The sequence below is a fragment of the Gossypium raimondii genome, chromosome 1 (genome assembly GCF_025698545.1).
Source record: "Gossypium raimondii isolate GPD5lz chromosome 1, ASM2569854v1, whole genome shotgun sequence".
In the NCBI taxonomy this organism is placed as follows: Eukaryota; Viridiplantae; Streptophyta; class Magnoliopsida; order Malvales; family Malvaceae; genus Gossypium; species Gossypium raimondii.
The window spans coordinates 48,792,794-48,808,240 of record NC_068565.1 but is presented as its reverse complement, the minus strand read 5'-3'; the positions used below and the strand labels follow the sequence as shown (position 1 = coordinate 48,808,240).

The 15,447-nt window shown below is 31.1% G+C and overlaps 1 protein-coding gene across 1 annotated transcript; it reads right to left on the bottom strand.

The window, feature by feature from the left end:
* Positions 1 to 2,862: 2,862 nt before the first annotated feature.
* On the bottom strand, positions 2,863 to 7,704 carry LOC105786261 (serine/threonine-protein phosphatase PP2A-4 catalytic subunit). The gene is made up of 11 exons (XM_012612622.2): positions 7,397 to 7,704; positions 6,874 to 6,930; positions 6,638 to 6,721; positions 6,184 to 6,255; positions 5,475 to 5,546; positions 5,220 to 5,260; positions 4,929 to 4,995; positions 4,062 to 4,253; positions 3,877 to 3,966; positions 3,422 to 3,529; positions 2,863 to 3,256 (listed from the first exon to the last, which is right to left on the bottom strand). The coding sequence occupies exons 1-11, from the start codon at positions 7,478 to 7,480 to the stop codon at positions 3,191 to 3,193; spliced, it is 933 nt and encodes a 310-aa protein (XP_012468076.1). The 5' UTR covers positions 7,481 to 7,704; the 3' UTR covers positions 2,863 to 3,190.
* Between the last annotated feature and the right edge of the window lie 7,743 nt (positions 7,705 to 15,447).

Genomic DNA, 15,447 nt, shown 5'->3' with positions numbered 1-15,447 from the left:
TTTTTGAATTTAGTCATTGTTAAGAAGTGATTGCCAAACAATTCAATTTCAAAAAGTAATATTTTTAATGTCACATATGGTACAAGTACTTTCATAAAACACATATTTTATTTTATTTTTTGATACAATGCCTACAATTATCCATGATATAATGCCTTGAACTCGTACCTTCCTACACTAACACCGTAATTTAAAATAGGTAGAGCAAATTTCAGAGGATTTACGGGGCGAACAAAACATGGTTTACCCTCAAATTCATATACATATGTTTCGATAAAAAAAAAACATTGTAATTTAGTGATGATCATAATCAGAATTCCATCTGGATGGGGCAAGCATCTAACATACCAGCAATATGAGTCAAGAGATTCCTCATCTCAACCCTGAACTGATCAGAGTTAACGCTTTCGTAAAGCGCAGCGATCTGTTGGGGGTTACCTTCCACTTCGTACTTGCCTTCAAACAGCCGCATATGTTGGCCGTCGGAGTTGACATCGATTATTGCGAAGCTCTCATCCATAGGCCTGTTGAAAGCGTCTTCCTTAATGCTGATCCGTCAAAGATTATAGCTACCATCTTTTAAATCTAATTATAAAAACCCAGAAGGTGGTGAGTCGAATATGTGTGTATACATGCATACATATATACATATCAACCTATATGATTATTATAGTTTTAGATCCTGAAGATGAGGTTTTCTGTTTTAGTTGATTCTGTGTTGCTTTGAAAAAATGTGTAAGCCACAATTAATATTTTATTTCTTTTTCTTCTAGTTGCATTTTCTATAATTCAATAATCAATATAACTGTGTTAATTCCTTTGAGTTTAAATTTCCTCTCATATCATAATATAGTTCAAAATTAAAATATATATTTTGAAATACTTAGATTAAAATTTTGGATCAAAGAAATTGAATCCAACCTTGCTTTAAATTTGTCACATGTTTTTTTGTCAAATATATAAATATAAATACAATAAATATAATTAAATATTTTAATTAAACATAAATATTAAATTTATTTTTATGGATATTAAACAACTGTTAAAATCTTATGTTATTAATTTTTATTTTATAAATATTTTTTATTTCATACAAGCCATATAGATTTGCATCACATTACATTGGGATAAATCTCATGACTATACATGAACTACGGTTTAATGTGCAATTGTATACATAAACTTTGATTTTGTGCAATTCATACATGAAATTTTGATTTGATCAAATTATTGTAACTTCTTAACTTAATTATTTATATAACATCATTTTATGTTTATATATTGCATACATAAGATAATTATACTTATCCAATATAAAAATAAATTGATATATTTATTTCTTTAAATGTGCATGATTATATCAAAATTAAAGTTTCAAGTATACATTTAAACTATAATTAAAATTTCACGTGTATAATTGTACCAAATTAAAATTCATATATACAATTACATATTAAATTAAAATTTATTTAGGAATTATTCATTTGTAGCACTTAGTAAACTAGAAGACGGGGATCTACGAGATAACGCACCAATTCAATCCCAAGACTATTGGGAATTCCTAGTCGCTACTCAAAGGTGGGATTATCATATGAAACAAATTGGACCCACTCAAAGGTGGAATTTGTGTACACACCCTTTTTTTTTTTTGAACCAAGGAATTTGTGTACACACCCATCCATAATAATTTGGGTCGAAATTAATAATCCGTTATTAGGCACAATACTACTAATCCTTATTGGCATGATACATTCGAAATTATTTCCTACATATTTTAACAAGGCATTTATTCATTCTTCTCGTCTCAATTGGACACGTACCACACTTCCACTTATCATTTCCATGTAACGTCTAATTCTTAGTGTCGGTAACGGCACAACTCCAATGTCAAATTATAGAAGTATATTTGAATATTTAAGTATTAATTATTGCCTTGAAATTGTCTAATTTTTAAATGGAAATTGTTGGAAGCCTCAAAAACACCATTAAACCATAAGAGTTGAGCATTTACCAATTAACCATAAATAGGATTTTTATGTAAGCACTAAACATGGGATAAGATGGACGTTTCTCATGATTTTATATCATAGATTCATGTGTAATAAAATGTAGAAATTTGAAGAAATTTGGGAGCCCTTGGATATGGCACCAATCTTTGGGAGATGAAATCATTTTGGTTCTTACGTACGAAACTTGCACGCTAATCACCTCCAGAAAATCGCAAATGAATAAAAGGGAACATGAATAAGCCGAGATAAACTAAGTTCACTAATTAATAAATTTACATTTTAATTTTTCAACTTTCCAAGAATCACAAAATAATCAAATTATTCAAAACTTTTCATTCTATTAGAATGATTATTGTATCAAAAGCTCTCTTAATGAAAGAGTTCAATTTTTCTTTTTATAAAATTGTTTTGAATGTCACAATCCTGCAAGCCAAAATCAACCGTATCAATCATCAAATTGTCGTTTAGAACTCATTAATCGAATTTTTGTTTAGAAAAAACCTAATAGCCCAATAACTTGAATAAAAACTTTCATATAGTTTAAGACTTGAATGAAAACTTTTGAAAACTTTAATGATCACTTTGTAACGTTTTGAAGTTTAATGGCCTTGGGTATAATTTACCCTAAATAATATTCCCACATTGAAAATAAGAACTGAAGTGGTTAACTGATGCATTTAATACAATGTTATTATTATGAATATATATTAACTAACCCTAAATCAGATAAATAGATTTAAAAGAAATATAGAATTAAACTTCAGATTAATCCAGCTGGTGTGTATGACAAAAAGAAGAAAAACAAAAGGAAACACCCACTAAATATTGAACTTACGCATTCCAAAAAGATGGGTTAAAGCCAAAGAAAAAGAGAACAGGTAATCAAAAACAAACACAAAAATTTACATTCTGATAGTGTCAGAGTTTCACCAGCTATGACAATCTCTTCAACAGAATATCCAAGTGTAAGATAAATTGATCAACTCGATGATAGGATTTATAGATCATAAGTTCATAACCCAACCCATTCCCATGTATGCTTTTGGTACCCCCCAAATCACCAAAAGAACAGTAGATGCAAAAGATTTCTGTAAAGGATCGGCAACTACCTGACAATGTAAAGGGGGAGAGGAGAGGCCGAAAAGCGGAGTATCTTGAATCAGTTATGGAATGTAGCAGCTTCAGAGGAAGTAATCAGGCGTTCTACGGGTAACATCAGGTTCTCCTCTCCTTGGAGCTGGCTCAAACTGCAGCAAGATGAACTTAATAATGTTAAACAAAAGAAAAAAGCATCATACAATTCAAGGTCAAAAGTTAAGACGTTGATCTTAAACCTTTATTCTGTACAAATGCGCATGCATTGATAGTTAAATGAAAAGAGGGAGGGGAACATAGAGGACAGAAACAGAAACCTGGATGAATGACTGATTCTTGCAATCATCAACTTCCAAGATTGATGCCATGTTCCCACAGCGATAACAATAATTTGGGGCGCTAAATATAGTAACTACCTTTTGTTCCTGTTGCAAGGATATAATTTTGGATTCAGAAACAAAGCAACTTATAATGAGCATACAAGCAAAAGTTAATACTCCTCCGTCACACTAGTTGTCTACCTTTCCTTTCCTGGATGTCCCAAAACTATGTCGTTGTTCTTTTTTGAAGACTTAAATCTCTTTCTATATCTTCCAAAACTATTTTTCATAATTTTTATTATTTTAACTTTTTGCCATTAAAAAAAAAGTAAAATTTACCATTATATAAACCAAAGTCTTCAGCCTTATTCTAAAACTTTGTGAAAGTAGACGAGAGACTAACAGTAGGGAACAGAAAGAGCAATAATTTAAAATTTTGAAATCATGATTACATGCGCCCAGTTAAATCCATCCATAACCAGTTGATGAGCTCTAGCAATCAATTTTAAGCTGTTTGTATGGTTGAACTGTTCAGATATATCCTGCAGAGAAGAATGCAACATTTTGATAATTAAAAAGACTGAAGGAAAGGCAACCACAAAACATCAAAAGAATGATTGAATTGAATATTAGTTACCTGACCAAAAGTATATCCAGCGCCACGTGGCGAGATACCCCAACCGCATCGATCATCTGGATCAGACCACAATAAATCACACATGGGCCCTTCATGAGGAACCTCTTGTACACGATCAAAGTTTCTTACATTATCCAAGGTTTCAATTGATGGGGACAACCCACCATGCAGACAAAATATTTCTGACTCCACCTAAATGAGGAAAACGGTAACAGCAGTTAATGGTAACACCAAAATCTAATTTACAGATTTTGACTACAGTTCTATGTACAAAGGTAAATTGTCCAAATTATGAAGTTTGTTAATCCTTTTAACCAGCAGTAAAACAATATAGTAATAAAGTTGGTTATCTTCATTAAACAATTAATCTTCTGCAGTGAAAAGCATATTGGTGGAATTTTTTAGCAGCATCTTTAATCTAGATGAAACAAGCACAAGAAACAGTCAATTGCTTCCGTGGACATTCTAAAAAGATTTTATGCCATTTTTAAGATAGGAACTAAGAGACTTCTAGGTACTACATAAAATGGTCTGAATATGCTTTACAATGAAATTATAGATGGAAAGCTGCAAATCCCAAATGTTTCATGCTCAATGAATAAGGCAAAATGAAATTATTCAATCTCCAAAACTGAAATTGGATTAAACATTTTAATAATTATATAATACTCTAATACCACAACAACAAAATGCATGGAGGACAAAAATAATAGTCAACTGCAAAGCCAGATAAAAAGAAGCCGACTAAACATAAAGGTCAAATATCACTAATGTCGATATGTATGTTCTCAGATCTTTCTTTCCTTGACATCCCATTGCTATTACTTAAAATCAAAAGAGTTTACGCACTGCATTGGATCAACTTACCAAAGCAGTTAATGGAAAATAGTCAAAAAGGTCTGTAAAGATCTTCCAAACATTAGCACTACCATACCTGTAAGTAAACCACCAGGAGAAGCATTAATATGGATTTGCAAGATGGAACAACTATATTGTTTCCACATGAGTACACTTTATTCACCTTATTTATCATACAAATTGAAGCAAATATAATACCATTTATTTTCTTAACTGGAAAATAGAGTAGTTTAGTAAAGCTAGTAGATTAGAGGCTCATGATACTACATCCTGTAAGATGAAGGTTATCGCAGAACTCACTTTCTCAGACATTCGTCATAAAACCCGTAAACTTGAGTGATCTGCCAAAATGAATGACTCAAGAATTAGCTTGAAATTGAATAAGATAGTTGGTCAAAATTTCATATCAAACTCTGAGTTAAGACTGATATGTGAAGTATAGCACCATAAAATGGCAACTTTTGCATGTCTGTGTGTGTTTATGTTTGTGCCAATGTCTGCACAGATGTAATAGGACAAGGTGAGAAGGGCTGGAAGAACATGCAGACTTCGTACCTGGCGACTTTCATGATTTCCCCTGAGAATGGTAATCCGCTGGGGGTAACGGACTTTTAAAGCCACCAACAGCTGAAAGAGCAAAAACAGAAAATCGGTATCATCCCAATGCAAGGCATATATGCTTAAGTTAACTTTTGATATAGAGGTCATTTTACAAAGCTTATGCTAGCAAATGCAAAACCTTCAATAAATTTAATATAATATGTATCTTTATGATCAGCGAAGTAACAGTACGAAAACTTATTTGACTTGTTTAAGGAACATCTAGCATGAAGTATGCTCCCATTGAAATGGAAAGTAGTGACAAAAACCACCGTACAAAAAAGTTCCCAATTACGTTCAGCATTTCATTGAATTTAACTTCCTTCCACTAGATAGAGAGCCAAAGGTGCTAAATATGAGAAATGCAATAACTCTGAACAAAGAAATTTGCAACCAAAAGGAATCTTCCAATAGGCAAAGGGATCTCAAAATGATATGATCAAAGGCACTGATGCTAAAACAAGTCAGGTGTTCTTCTCTGGTGCTGATAAGAGGAACTGGCCACATATCATTCACACAGCTAGTAGACAGAATCCTAAAAATCTTAATCCAATTTCTTCGTAATGTGATGTTTCTGCCTTTAGACCACACTTTAGCAGAAATTGAAAACAAAATTTCATGACAAGGGTAGAAAAAAAGCATTTTTCAATTCAACAGTACATACCGTAACAGTTTCAACAGAATAGTACCCACGGTCCACATAATCTCCCATAAACAAGTAGTTTGTATCCGGACACTGTTAATTAGGATAAAAACCAACCGTAAGGCATAGTCTCAATATAAATACTGATATGAGCAATGTAGAAAGCAACCAAAAATTGTGTAACAGATGAGGCAACTAAGTATGATAAGTTATAATAAATCCTATGAATGGCAATATCATTATAATTAAACAAGGTAAAAGCTTAAGTAGAAAAAATTTATGAAAACAAAACTTATGCAGGAAAGTCCCAGAGACAAAAAGCTTACTTGCCTAACACATTCAGAAGAACATAACATAAAAATACCCTCACTACAGTGGCATTTGCTAAATCAAAATACCTCTGCAAGCTCTAAATCTAACCTTCAACAGAAGAACAGAATATAGGAAAAAGAAAGGCCACAATCAAAACAAGTACCTTCCCCCCAATTCGAAAAAGTTCTTGAAGATCATGAAACTGCCCATGAATATCACCACAAATTGTAACAGGGGCTTTTACAGGCTGTGATAGAGAAAAAGAATAATAAAACAAAACAAATCAATGTTTTTTCTTGTTCAAGAATAAGGAATCTCAACATCTCCAACACATAGGCTAATAAACACATTGATTATGGAAGCCTGATGTTAGAGACTAAACACAGTAAAATAATAAACCTGGACATTGCTTTCTTCCATTAATATTTCCTTTGCCTTGTCGCATAATGCTCTGACCTAAACAAGATAACACGAAAACAGAGTTACAACCAATTATAACCCAGATGAAACAGGGAAGAAAAACGAGGACTTCTATTGATCAACCTGAGAACAAAACAATACAAGTAAAACGTAGAAAAGTCTTGCAGCGAACACACAAAAGTTCTCGTGCAAATACACCAAGTTCTTTCAAAATCAACTACATCAACTACATCAAATAAATCAAAAGAATATATAAATGTTTTAAATGGAAGAGAGAAAAAAGTTGATTTTTTTCATTAATTATAACTAAAAATTCACACGGCGATAGAAATTAGTGCTATTGGAATAATATCTTAAAACAAAATTCAATTCAAAATCGTTTTGGTATTCATTTCGCAGCCAAATAAAGCCTAATCTATTAAAATAATTATACAATTAAATTAAGTGCTCAAAATTTCCATAATTTCTTGAGAAACAAACAGATCGTGAAAAAAAAAAGTACCTGCTGCTCCGAAAGTGGCTTACATTGCATGAGCTGCGAGATCTGTTCATCGAGATCGAGGGCTGAGTCTGTTGGTGCGCCCATATTTGATAATTAAGTAGCAAGAATAGAGCGTGTAAAAAAAACTTTATGCGGATTAGGGATAACCCTAACCCTAGTTTGGTTTGGGAAATGTTACTTTTTCTTCTCTCTATACTCTTTATGTCTCTTTGCTTCTGTGACGAAGACGAAATGAAAGAGCGCGTGAATGGAGGTAACGATAGGAGCGTGTAGCGTGGGAGTGTCCGGCGCAGATCTGAGTTTCAAAAATAATTTCTCTTTTGCAAATAGTTTCAAATTGAGATAATGACATATTTATCCCCGTACTTTATTAATTTTTGGGTAAATTTTTCCATTAGTCATTCTAAATAATGTTCGTTTTTATTTTGCTCATCCAATTTTTTTTTTTGTTAATTTGCTCACTTCAAAAAAAAATTGATTGAATGTTCACTCCACTGCTAAACAGTAATAAAAAGATTAACAATATATTTTCACGTATTATTTTGAGTGACCAAAATAAGAACGACCCTTATTTAGAGTAATTAATGGGTAGTTTACCCTAATTTTAGAGTAACTAATATGGAAATGCACAATCAACATTTTGTTACCGTTTAACGATTGAGTGACCAATTTGATTAACTTCTTTTTGAGGTGACCAAATTAACAAAAAAATTTATCAATTCTGGAAATTTATCTTTCATATCCTTCTATTTAAGTACTCATTTCTAAGTTCTTTTTTAGTTTTTTGGGGGATAAATATCAAAATTATACGTTAGCTTTAATTCAATGTGCAATGCCATACATGAACTTTAATTTTGTGTAATTTTATATATGATATTTTATTTAATTCAATTTTAACAAACTAATAACACTATTGTCGAATTAGCATCTTTTACGATAGGAAAATAAATGTATGTATTTATTTACGTAAATGTATACAATTGAATCAAAATTAAAGTTTTTGTTTACATATAATCCTAATTCAAGTTTCATGTATATAATTACACAAAATCAATATCCATGCATCAAATTGCACATCAAATCAAAGTTTATTTATAAATTTGATATTTACTTTCTTTCTTTCTTTCTTTTTACATTTCTAGATATTTTGAGGAAGAATATTTCTAGATTTATTTATTATTAATAATTTTTTATAAATTTTGGTTAATAAATGGGCATCAAAGCAAGTCTTCTTCTTGAACAATTTATTCCATAACCAAAAATGATTCAAACATAATGAAACTTAAAGTAACAATAATAATAGCTTTGTGTTACAATTTAAATTCATTAAAAATAGAGCTCCACTATAACTAAATAAATGATGGTGGATTATTGGAGAATGTGTTGGAGGAAGCTAAGTGTTGGCCGTCATTAACAGCTGGATCAAAGAACTGTCAAAAGAGATTAAAGGTTTTTTTGGATGGGCGATACATTTACATGTTATTAATGTAAAAGCAACGGTAACGATAAGATTAGATGATACAATAATATGGTAACGTGAGACAAAAAGAAAATTAAACTCACCGCATTGAAAATAAATACCTATCCAAAACAACCTAACACTACACAACGTGATAAAGAAGAAGACTAGGGGTGAGTTTGGATGGGCGGTGCGTTTACCTGCGATTAGTGTAAAAATAGCGGTGGCGGTGAGATTAGATACTGTAGCGTGAGACAAAAAGTAAGCTAAACGCACCGCACCCAATCGGCCATCCAAACCCACCCTAGGTTTATGAGGGTTTTTCTAATGCTTTTATTTTTATTTTTTTAATTAAGTTACTTGAGGTGTGTAAATAAAATTTTGACAAATAGTGGCATCCTAGAATTGGTCCATATGTTCCTCAAAATCAAACTTTTACCACTAGATGGAAGAACCACACTTATAGATGGCGATAAAGTAGAGGCATTTTTAAAATTGATGTACCACATCAAAAGATTTAATCAAGTACATTAAATTTTAATTTATTTTCTTCAAAAGAATAAAATTTATAGAAGTGACAAATTATAAATTTGTTCATTTATTTTAATTTGATTTTTAGTTTAATATCTAAAAAATTGTTAGATTTTATTTTTGAAAAATAGAAAATATTTTTGTCCTCGTTATAATTTTGACAGTGGCAGATGCATGCTCCAACGTCAAATAACATTGCAACACTCTTTAGTCTTTACCTTCATCTTCAAGGATTCTGGATAGCGATGCTACATGTGATTTTATTAATTGTTAGAAAAAGTTTTAGTCCCGATTACAGCAAAAGAAAACATAAAAATTTTGAAAATCAAGTTGGTTTGTGATGTTTGTAATAATATTTTTTTTCGAAAAGTATTTGTGCTATGAGTGAGACGGATCTTAGATGTTCTTGGCTTTCAACCGAACGATCTTCTCCGCTATTCTCACACAACAAATTGCTTTAAGTGTGGGCTCGAACAATTTCGAATAAAACACAGAATTAGAAATAAATTTCTTACTTTTAGTAGGAAAGTAAATCTCTCTCTTATAAAAACCGATAAAATTGTTATTCCAGAAAATAGAATTTATGCTTAGAAATAAATTCTAACTATATTCGAACAGAATAACAAGATGTCAAAGTTGTGTGCTTTTAGTCTTGCTATTGTCATTTATTTATAGGGAGAGATAAAAGAACCCTAGTTGAATTAGTATAATACAAATAATACTTATCCGATAGAAAAACTAGTCTCCTAGTTCAATAAGGAGAGAGGGGGTAGTATTGAGCCTCTCATGTATTGCGTCCAATCTATCATTTTATAATTTAATTTAACCTAAAATAAATATTATTTATTGAATTAATTTAAATTAATTAATATCTTAATTTAATAATTTTCTCAACCCAGTTCTAATTCCATTAAAGTCATAGCAACTTTATCAGTCATGGCAACTTTATCGTAAAAGAATTTATTAGAAAATATATTTAAACTTCATATTCAACGGATTCTCAAACCAATTAATTTAATTCTATTTTTTAATTTCAATTATTTAATTAAATAATAATTCAGAAACCTTAAATTAATTCTCAGCTCATTTACATATTTAGTGAGAAACCACATTCATTTCAAAATTTAAACTGTAAGACCCTAAACCCGTATACGTCGCCAAAATAAGGTTACGAAGCATAAACCATTTAAATTCATTAATATAGTCCCTAATACGAGCCGTCGAGGCCTAAAATAGACATTAGAGATGGTTTGGGACTAAACCAAGTACTTACGAAATTTTTAGAAAAACATTGAATTTCTATTTTAAAGTGCAAGGGACACACGCCCATGTGGCCAGGCCGGGACATGCCCGTGTCCCAGGCCGTGTGCGCATTCGAATTGGGGGCACATGACCGTATCCCAGCCCGTGTCCTACTCCGTGTAACTCACTGACTTGGGTCAAACGGCCAGACCACACGCCCGTGTGCCAGACTGTGTGAAAACTAGAAGGTATACTGATTTGTGCCACACGGCCAAGCTTAAAACATGTAACATTAACACATACAACCATTGAATTTACTAAATGCACAACCTACCTATATCATTCCTATCCAATTCACAACCTAAGTGATAACAATTTGTTTCACTTTACCTATCAAACAACCAATCTAGATAAATCACCAAAATGATCAATTCATTTAAGCAAACATTACTTCCATTATAGCATAAGACTTCAAACATGTATTTACAACTATTTACATTTACAAAATCATATACCCTAAAGTTCAATAAACAAAAGGGATGCTAACATTAAATTTACATCCTAAGTCCATGCCAAAAACACAAAAAAAAGAAACATCACCAATATTGAGTACGGGATTCTTACGGGATGCCAAGTTCGATTCTACTATTGATCTAACCCACAACATGTAAATCAATTTATCATTAATAGGTTCCATTTATTAGTTAAACACAATTTCAGTCACCATTAATATGAAATTCTAACTTAACCAAATAAGAATTCAATTCTTTCGATAATTCAAGTGACTTTATCGTAAGATCTATTAGTGTTGTGGCACTCAGTGCCTAGCGGTAAACCGCAAAGGAGATTGTGCCCAGCGCTAGTCGGATTTACCAACAGTATTGAATGTGAGCCCAGCTCTAGTTGGATAAACCAACACTAGTTGCACCCAGTGCTAGTCGGGTATACCGACGATAATAATTGTGAGCCCAGCTCTAGTTGGATGAACCAACAGTGTTTGCGCCGAGCGCTAGTCGGATTAACCGACGATTGTGTGCCCAGCACTAATCAAACAAGCTGACAAAGATTGCCCCCAGCGCTAGTTGAATATATCGACAAAATCTATAGCGAGTCCAGCTCTAGTCGAATATATATCGACGATTGTACAATTATTTACTTCCACAAATCCCTCATTCATTTTCCTTAACATTTATTTCGATAATATACATACATTTTATATCAAGAGCTAATTTAGCATTAATTAATTTAAATAGTAATTAGATGATTAAGTCTGAGTCCACGAACTTACCAAAATACGAAGGATATCTACTCAGTGATCTTCTCCTTTTCACGGCTGATAGTCGCTCTATTCTTCTCTTGATCTATTTTTTTTAACAATTCAACTCAAGTAATACCATTCTTGTTTCCACTAAAATTAATTAAATTTATATTATAGTGCATACTTTCATTTAACAATCTCAACTATTAACATCCAAATTTGATTGATCATATTTCCTTCTTATTTCAACAATTTTTAGTTATTGCTAATCAATTTCATATCACAAAATATTTTATATACTTAATGGACTTAATAAATAAGTCCCAAATTTTCCAGCATAAGAACAGTCCCTTTACTCACAAAATTAACAATTTAAGCTATATTATTTTGAATTTACAACATTTTAGTCCCTAGGAATTATTATCAATATGACCAATTTAGTCTACAAAATTTATACTCAAATCATCACCTCAAAAACATTTAGTATTCAACAAAATAACTCCAAACCTTTGAGTTTCTCATCCATGATAACTTTCACAATTTCCATTCATTCTTAAAATTTCAACATGGGTAAACTAGCTCATAGCATTATATCTCCAAAAACATAATTTAATGCCAAGATAACTAAACATTACTTACAATTTTATACATGCATTCAACACCCATGGCTGAACATCCCCTTCTCCCCCTTCTTCTTCTATTTTTCGCCAGCAAATGGAAAACAAAACAAAATTTTACTCCATTCCCCTATCTTCTTTTCACCTACTATTTCTTTTATCTCTTATTATTATTATTATTTTATTCTTTTATTTATTTCTCTTACATATATAGTAGTTATCCTATTATAATTATTAATGATATCATCTATATATCTATATTTTTTTCTCATACGTAGCCACTAACTCCATTTGACCAAAACAAAATGGACTATTTTATTAAATAGTCCTTGCAACTATTCTTTCTTATAATAAAATTTAAATCCCTAGCAATAAAAATTATCAATTTAATATTCAATTTACTTCTAAAGTAACTCCTAAATTATAATATTAATATTTTTAAACTCGATACTCAAAGGCGTGGTCCCGGAAGTATATTTCCCTACATCCCTTACTTACGGGACGTTACATAAACCATTTCTCTAACTTTATTAATTCATATTCATTTATGTTCATTTTATTCAACATGCAATTCATTTTTTTTATTTCAATGAGCTAGTAGATGGCCTAATTGGACATATGTAATTAGTGCTCAAATGATTTATAATTAAGTTTCGACTTTTCGCCTATTAATTATAAATTAATTTAGTCACAACGTCATTCCACTATAGTATTATGACTGAGCTCTTCCCAATTACATACCATTACAAAAGCTACTTGATTAATGCTCGTCTAATGACCTTGTCGTAAGTGTGTTACCTTCATAAGGTATCCTTAATATCTTTGGGATAAATCTGTTCTCTCAATATGATCTTTTTTATCTCATGGTAAGCATTACATCTTCCTTCATAAAAAGTCAATCACTATCAAATAGTAATTAAGTCATTCATCACAAAGATAAATGACATGTAGCCACGTTTACTTTTCATCTATCATGTATTGCCAATGAGAGATATCATTTACCCATGTATTGGGCTATGATTTCCACTATTGTGAATTATGCTATATACTGTAAAAGTCTTATACTCAATGCACCAACTTTTGATTCCTTATCTATTTGAATTTAGGTTTTTACTTACATTAAATTATACGAGTCATACATACATAGTCCATCATCTATTTAGAATTAAGTTATGACATACTATGAATGTTACAAGTAAATAAATTCATAAACATATTCATGATTTATTCTACGTGGGTCTTGTCTGATGTACTATCAATCCAGTCAGTCACATCTATATCTCTATCTTCTAGGAGTTATTCGCTCTGATGCTCAAGACAAAACATCTCTCAAATTGGATTTGATAAACAATATATTAGTCTTTCAATTGGTTTGCTCATTTCTAATTAGACTAAGGACATGTTTAGGTTCATCTACTAAGACAAGCCGTCTTCCGTATTACGATCTGACCACGTAATATTACTCCAGTTAAACATTAAATAACCAGTGAGCTAATATTTGCTTTCATTTTGCTTTACGTGCAAAAATCATTAGAGACAATATACAAAGGGTATTAATCCAATTCATGCATAATTTTATTAAATAAATATTTAAAAAAATATAATTATACATAGACGAAAATACTACGCTCAGAGCACAAGATCCAACATTTATTACACAATCATATTATTGGACTTTCTGCTTCATATTGCTGGTTAACATTGGGAGACATATTAACGAGAATTCTTGGTGAACTTAGACCACTTACCTCTACATTGTCAAACTGGGTATGTATCTTTGTTGCAATATTTCAATTGAGCAATGTGCACCATTCATCATTTTGATATCCTCATTGTCATTCAACTCAATTATAACATATTTGACTAGGTTTAATGATGTCCAAAATCCATATTTCAACTTAGATATTCTCTTCTAGTTTGAACCTCAAACTTTCCTACCAATGTTTTATATAAGTTCATCCAATTTTGTGCTTTTGTCGAAAGCTAAGCTTATAGGATGAGCTGATCAAATACAACCTCGATTTCAGTATTATGAATTTGCCCGTCGTCATAAATAATAAATTTGTTTCTCATCTTCTACATTAAAACTTGTATAACATGACACACTAAACAAAGTAAATACGAGAATATTATATAAACCAGTAATTATACCCGAACTAAATTTCACTTATATTAATCGCATAAAGATATTTTTAGATAATTATTCTGACATATTGTTACAACATAATTACTAAAGCATAAATGTATAATATCAAAAACTTGGACGAAATATCATATACAGAGTAACAACGACAAGTAATTAGTTACTTACTTCAAACAATTTAATTTATAAAATCGAGTATCCAAATTATGTTTCAAAAACGACCAACTTCAATCGTGAAAATGAAATATAACAACTTAATGTTGTAAAGAGAAAAGCACTTATTTGAAAATCGATTGATATCAACTTGTGTCAAATATAAAATTTGAACTTTATCCAAAGGTCTAGTTATCATTGGATCAACGGTTTGAATTAAGAAGGAAAAAAAACAGACAATCGAAATTGTTAAATGGGCATTTAATAGGGCAAAAGCATGTCTTGTAGAACGTGTTTTAGGGGAAAGCACATCCTTCTTAATTAACAATTTTGGATTTTTTTTAAGGTAGTATTTGGAAAGCCACCTAGTAATTAGATTTTAATGTAACTATTTATAATTGCACATCTGTAGCATGTTTGGACAACCATCGTAATTGAAACACCTCAATTACACTCTATAATTCTTAAGTGATTGAGAATTGGGGTAATTACGAGGGGAATTACAAGCAAATACCAATTACCCTACGACTTTCCCAAACACCCATACATGCTTTAAGAAATTGTTTTTTGTACACATTCACAAAAGCTATTTTTATACAATTATATATTTTAATTTTAGATGTATATTTTAATTTTAAAATATAATTA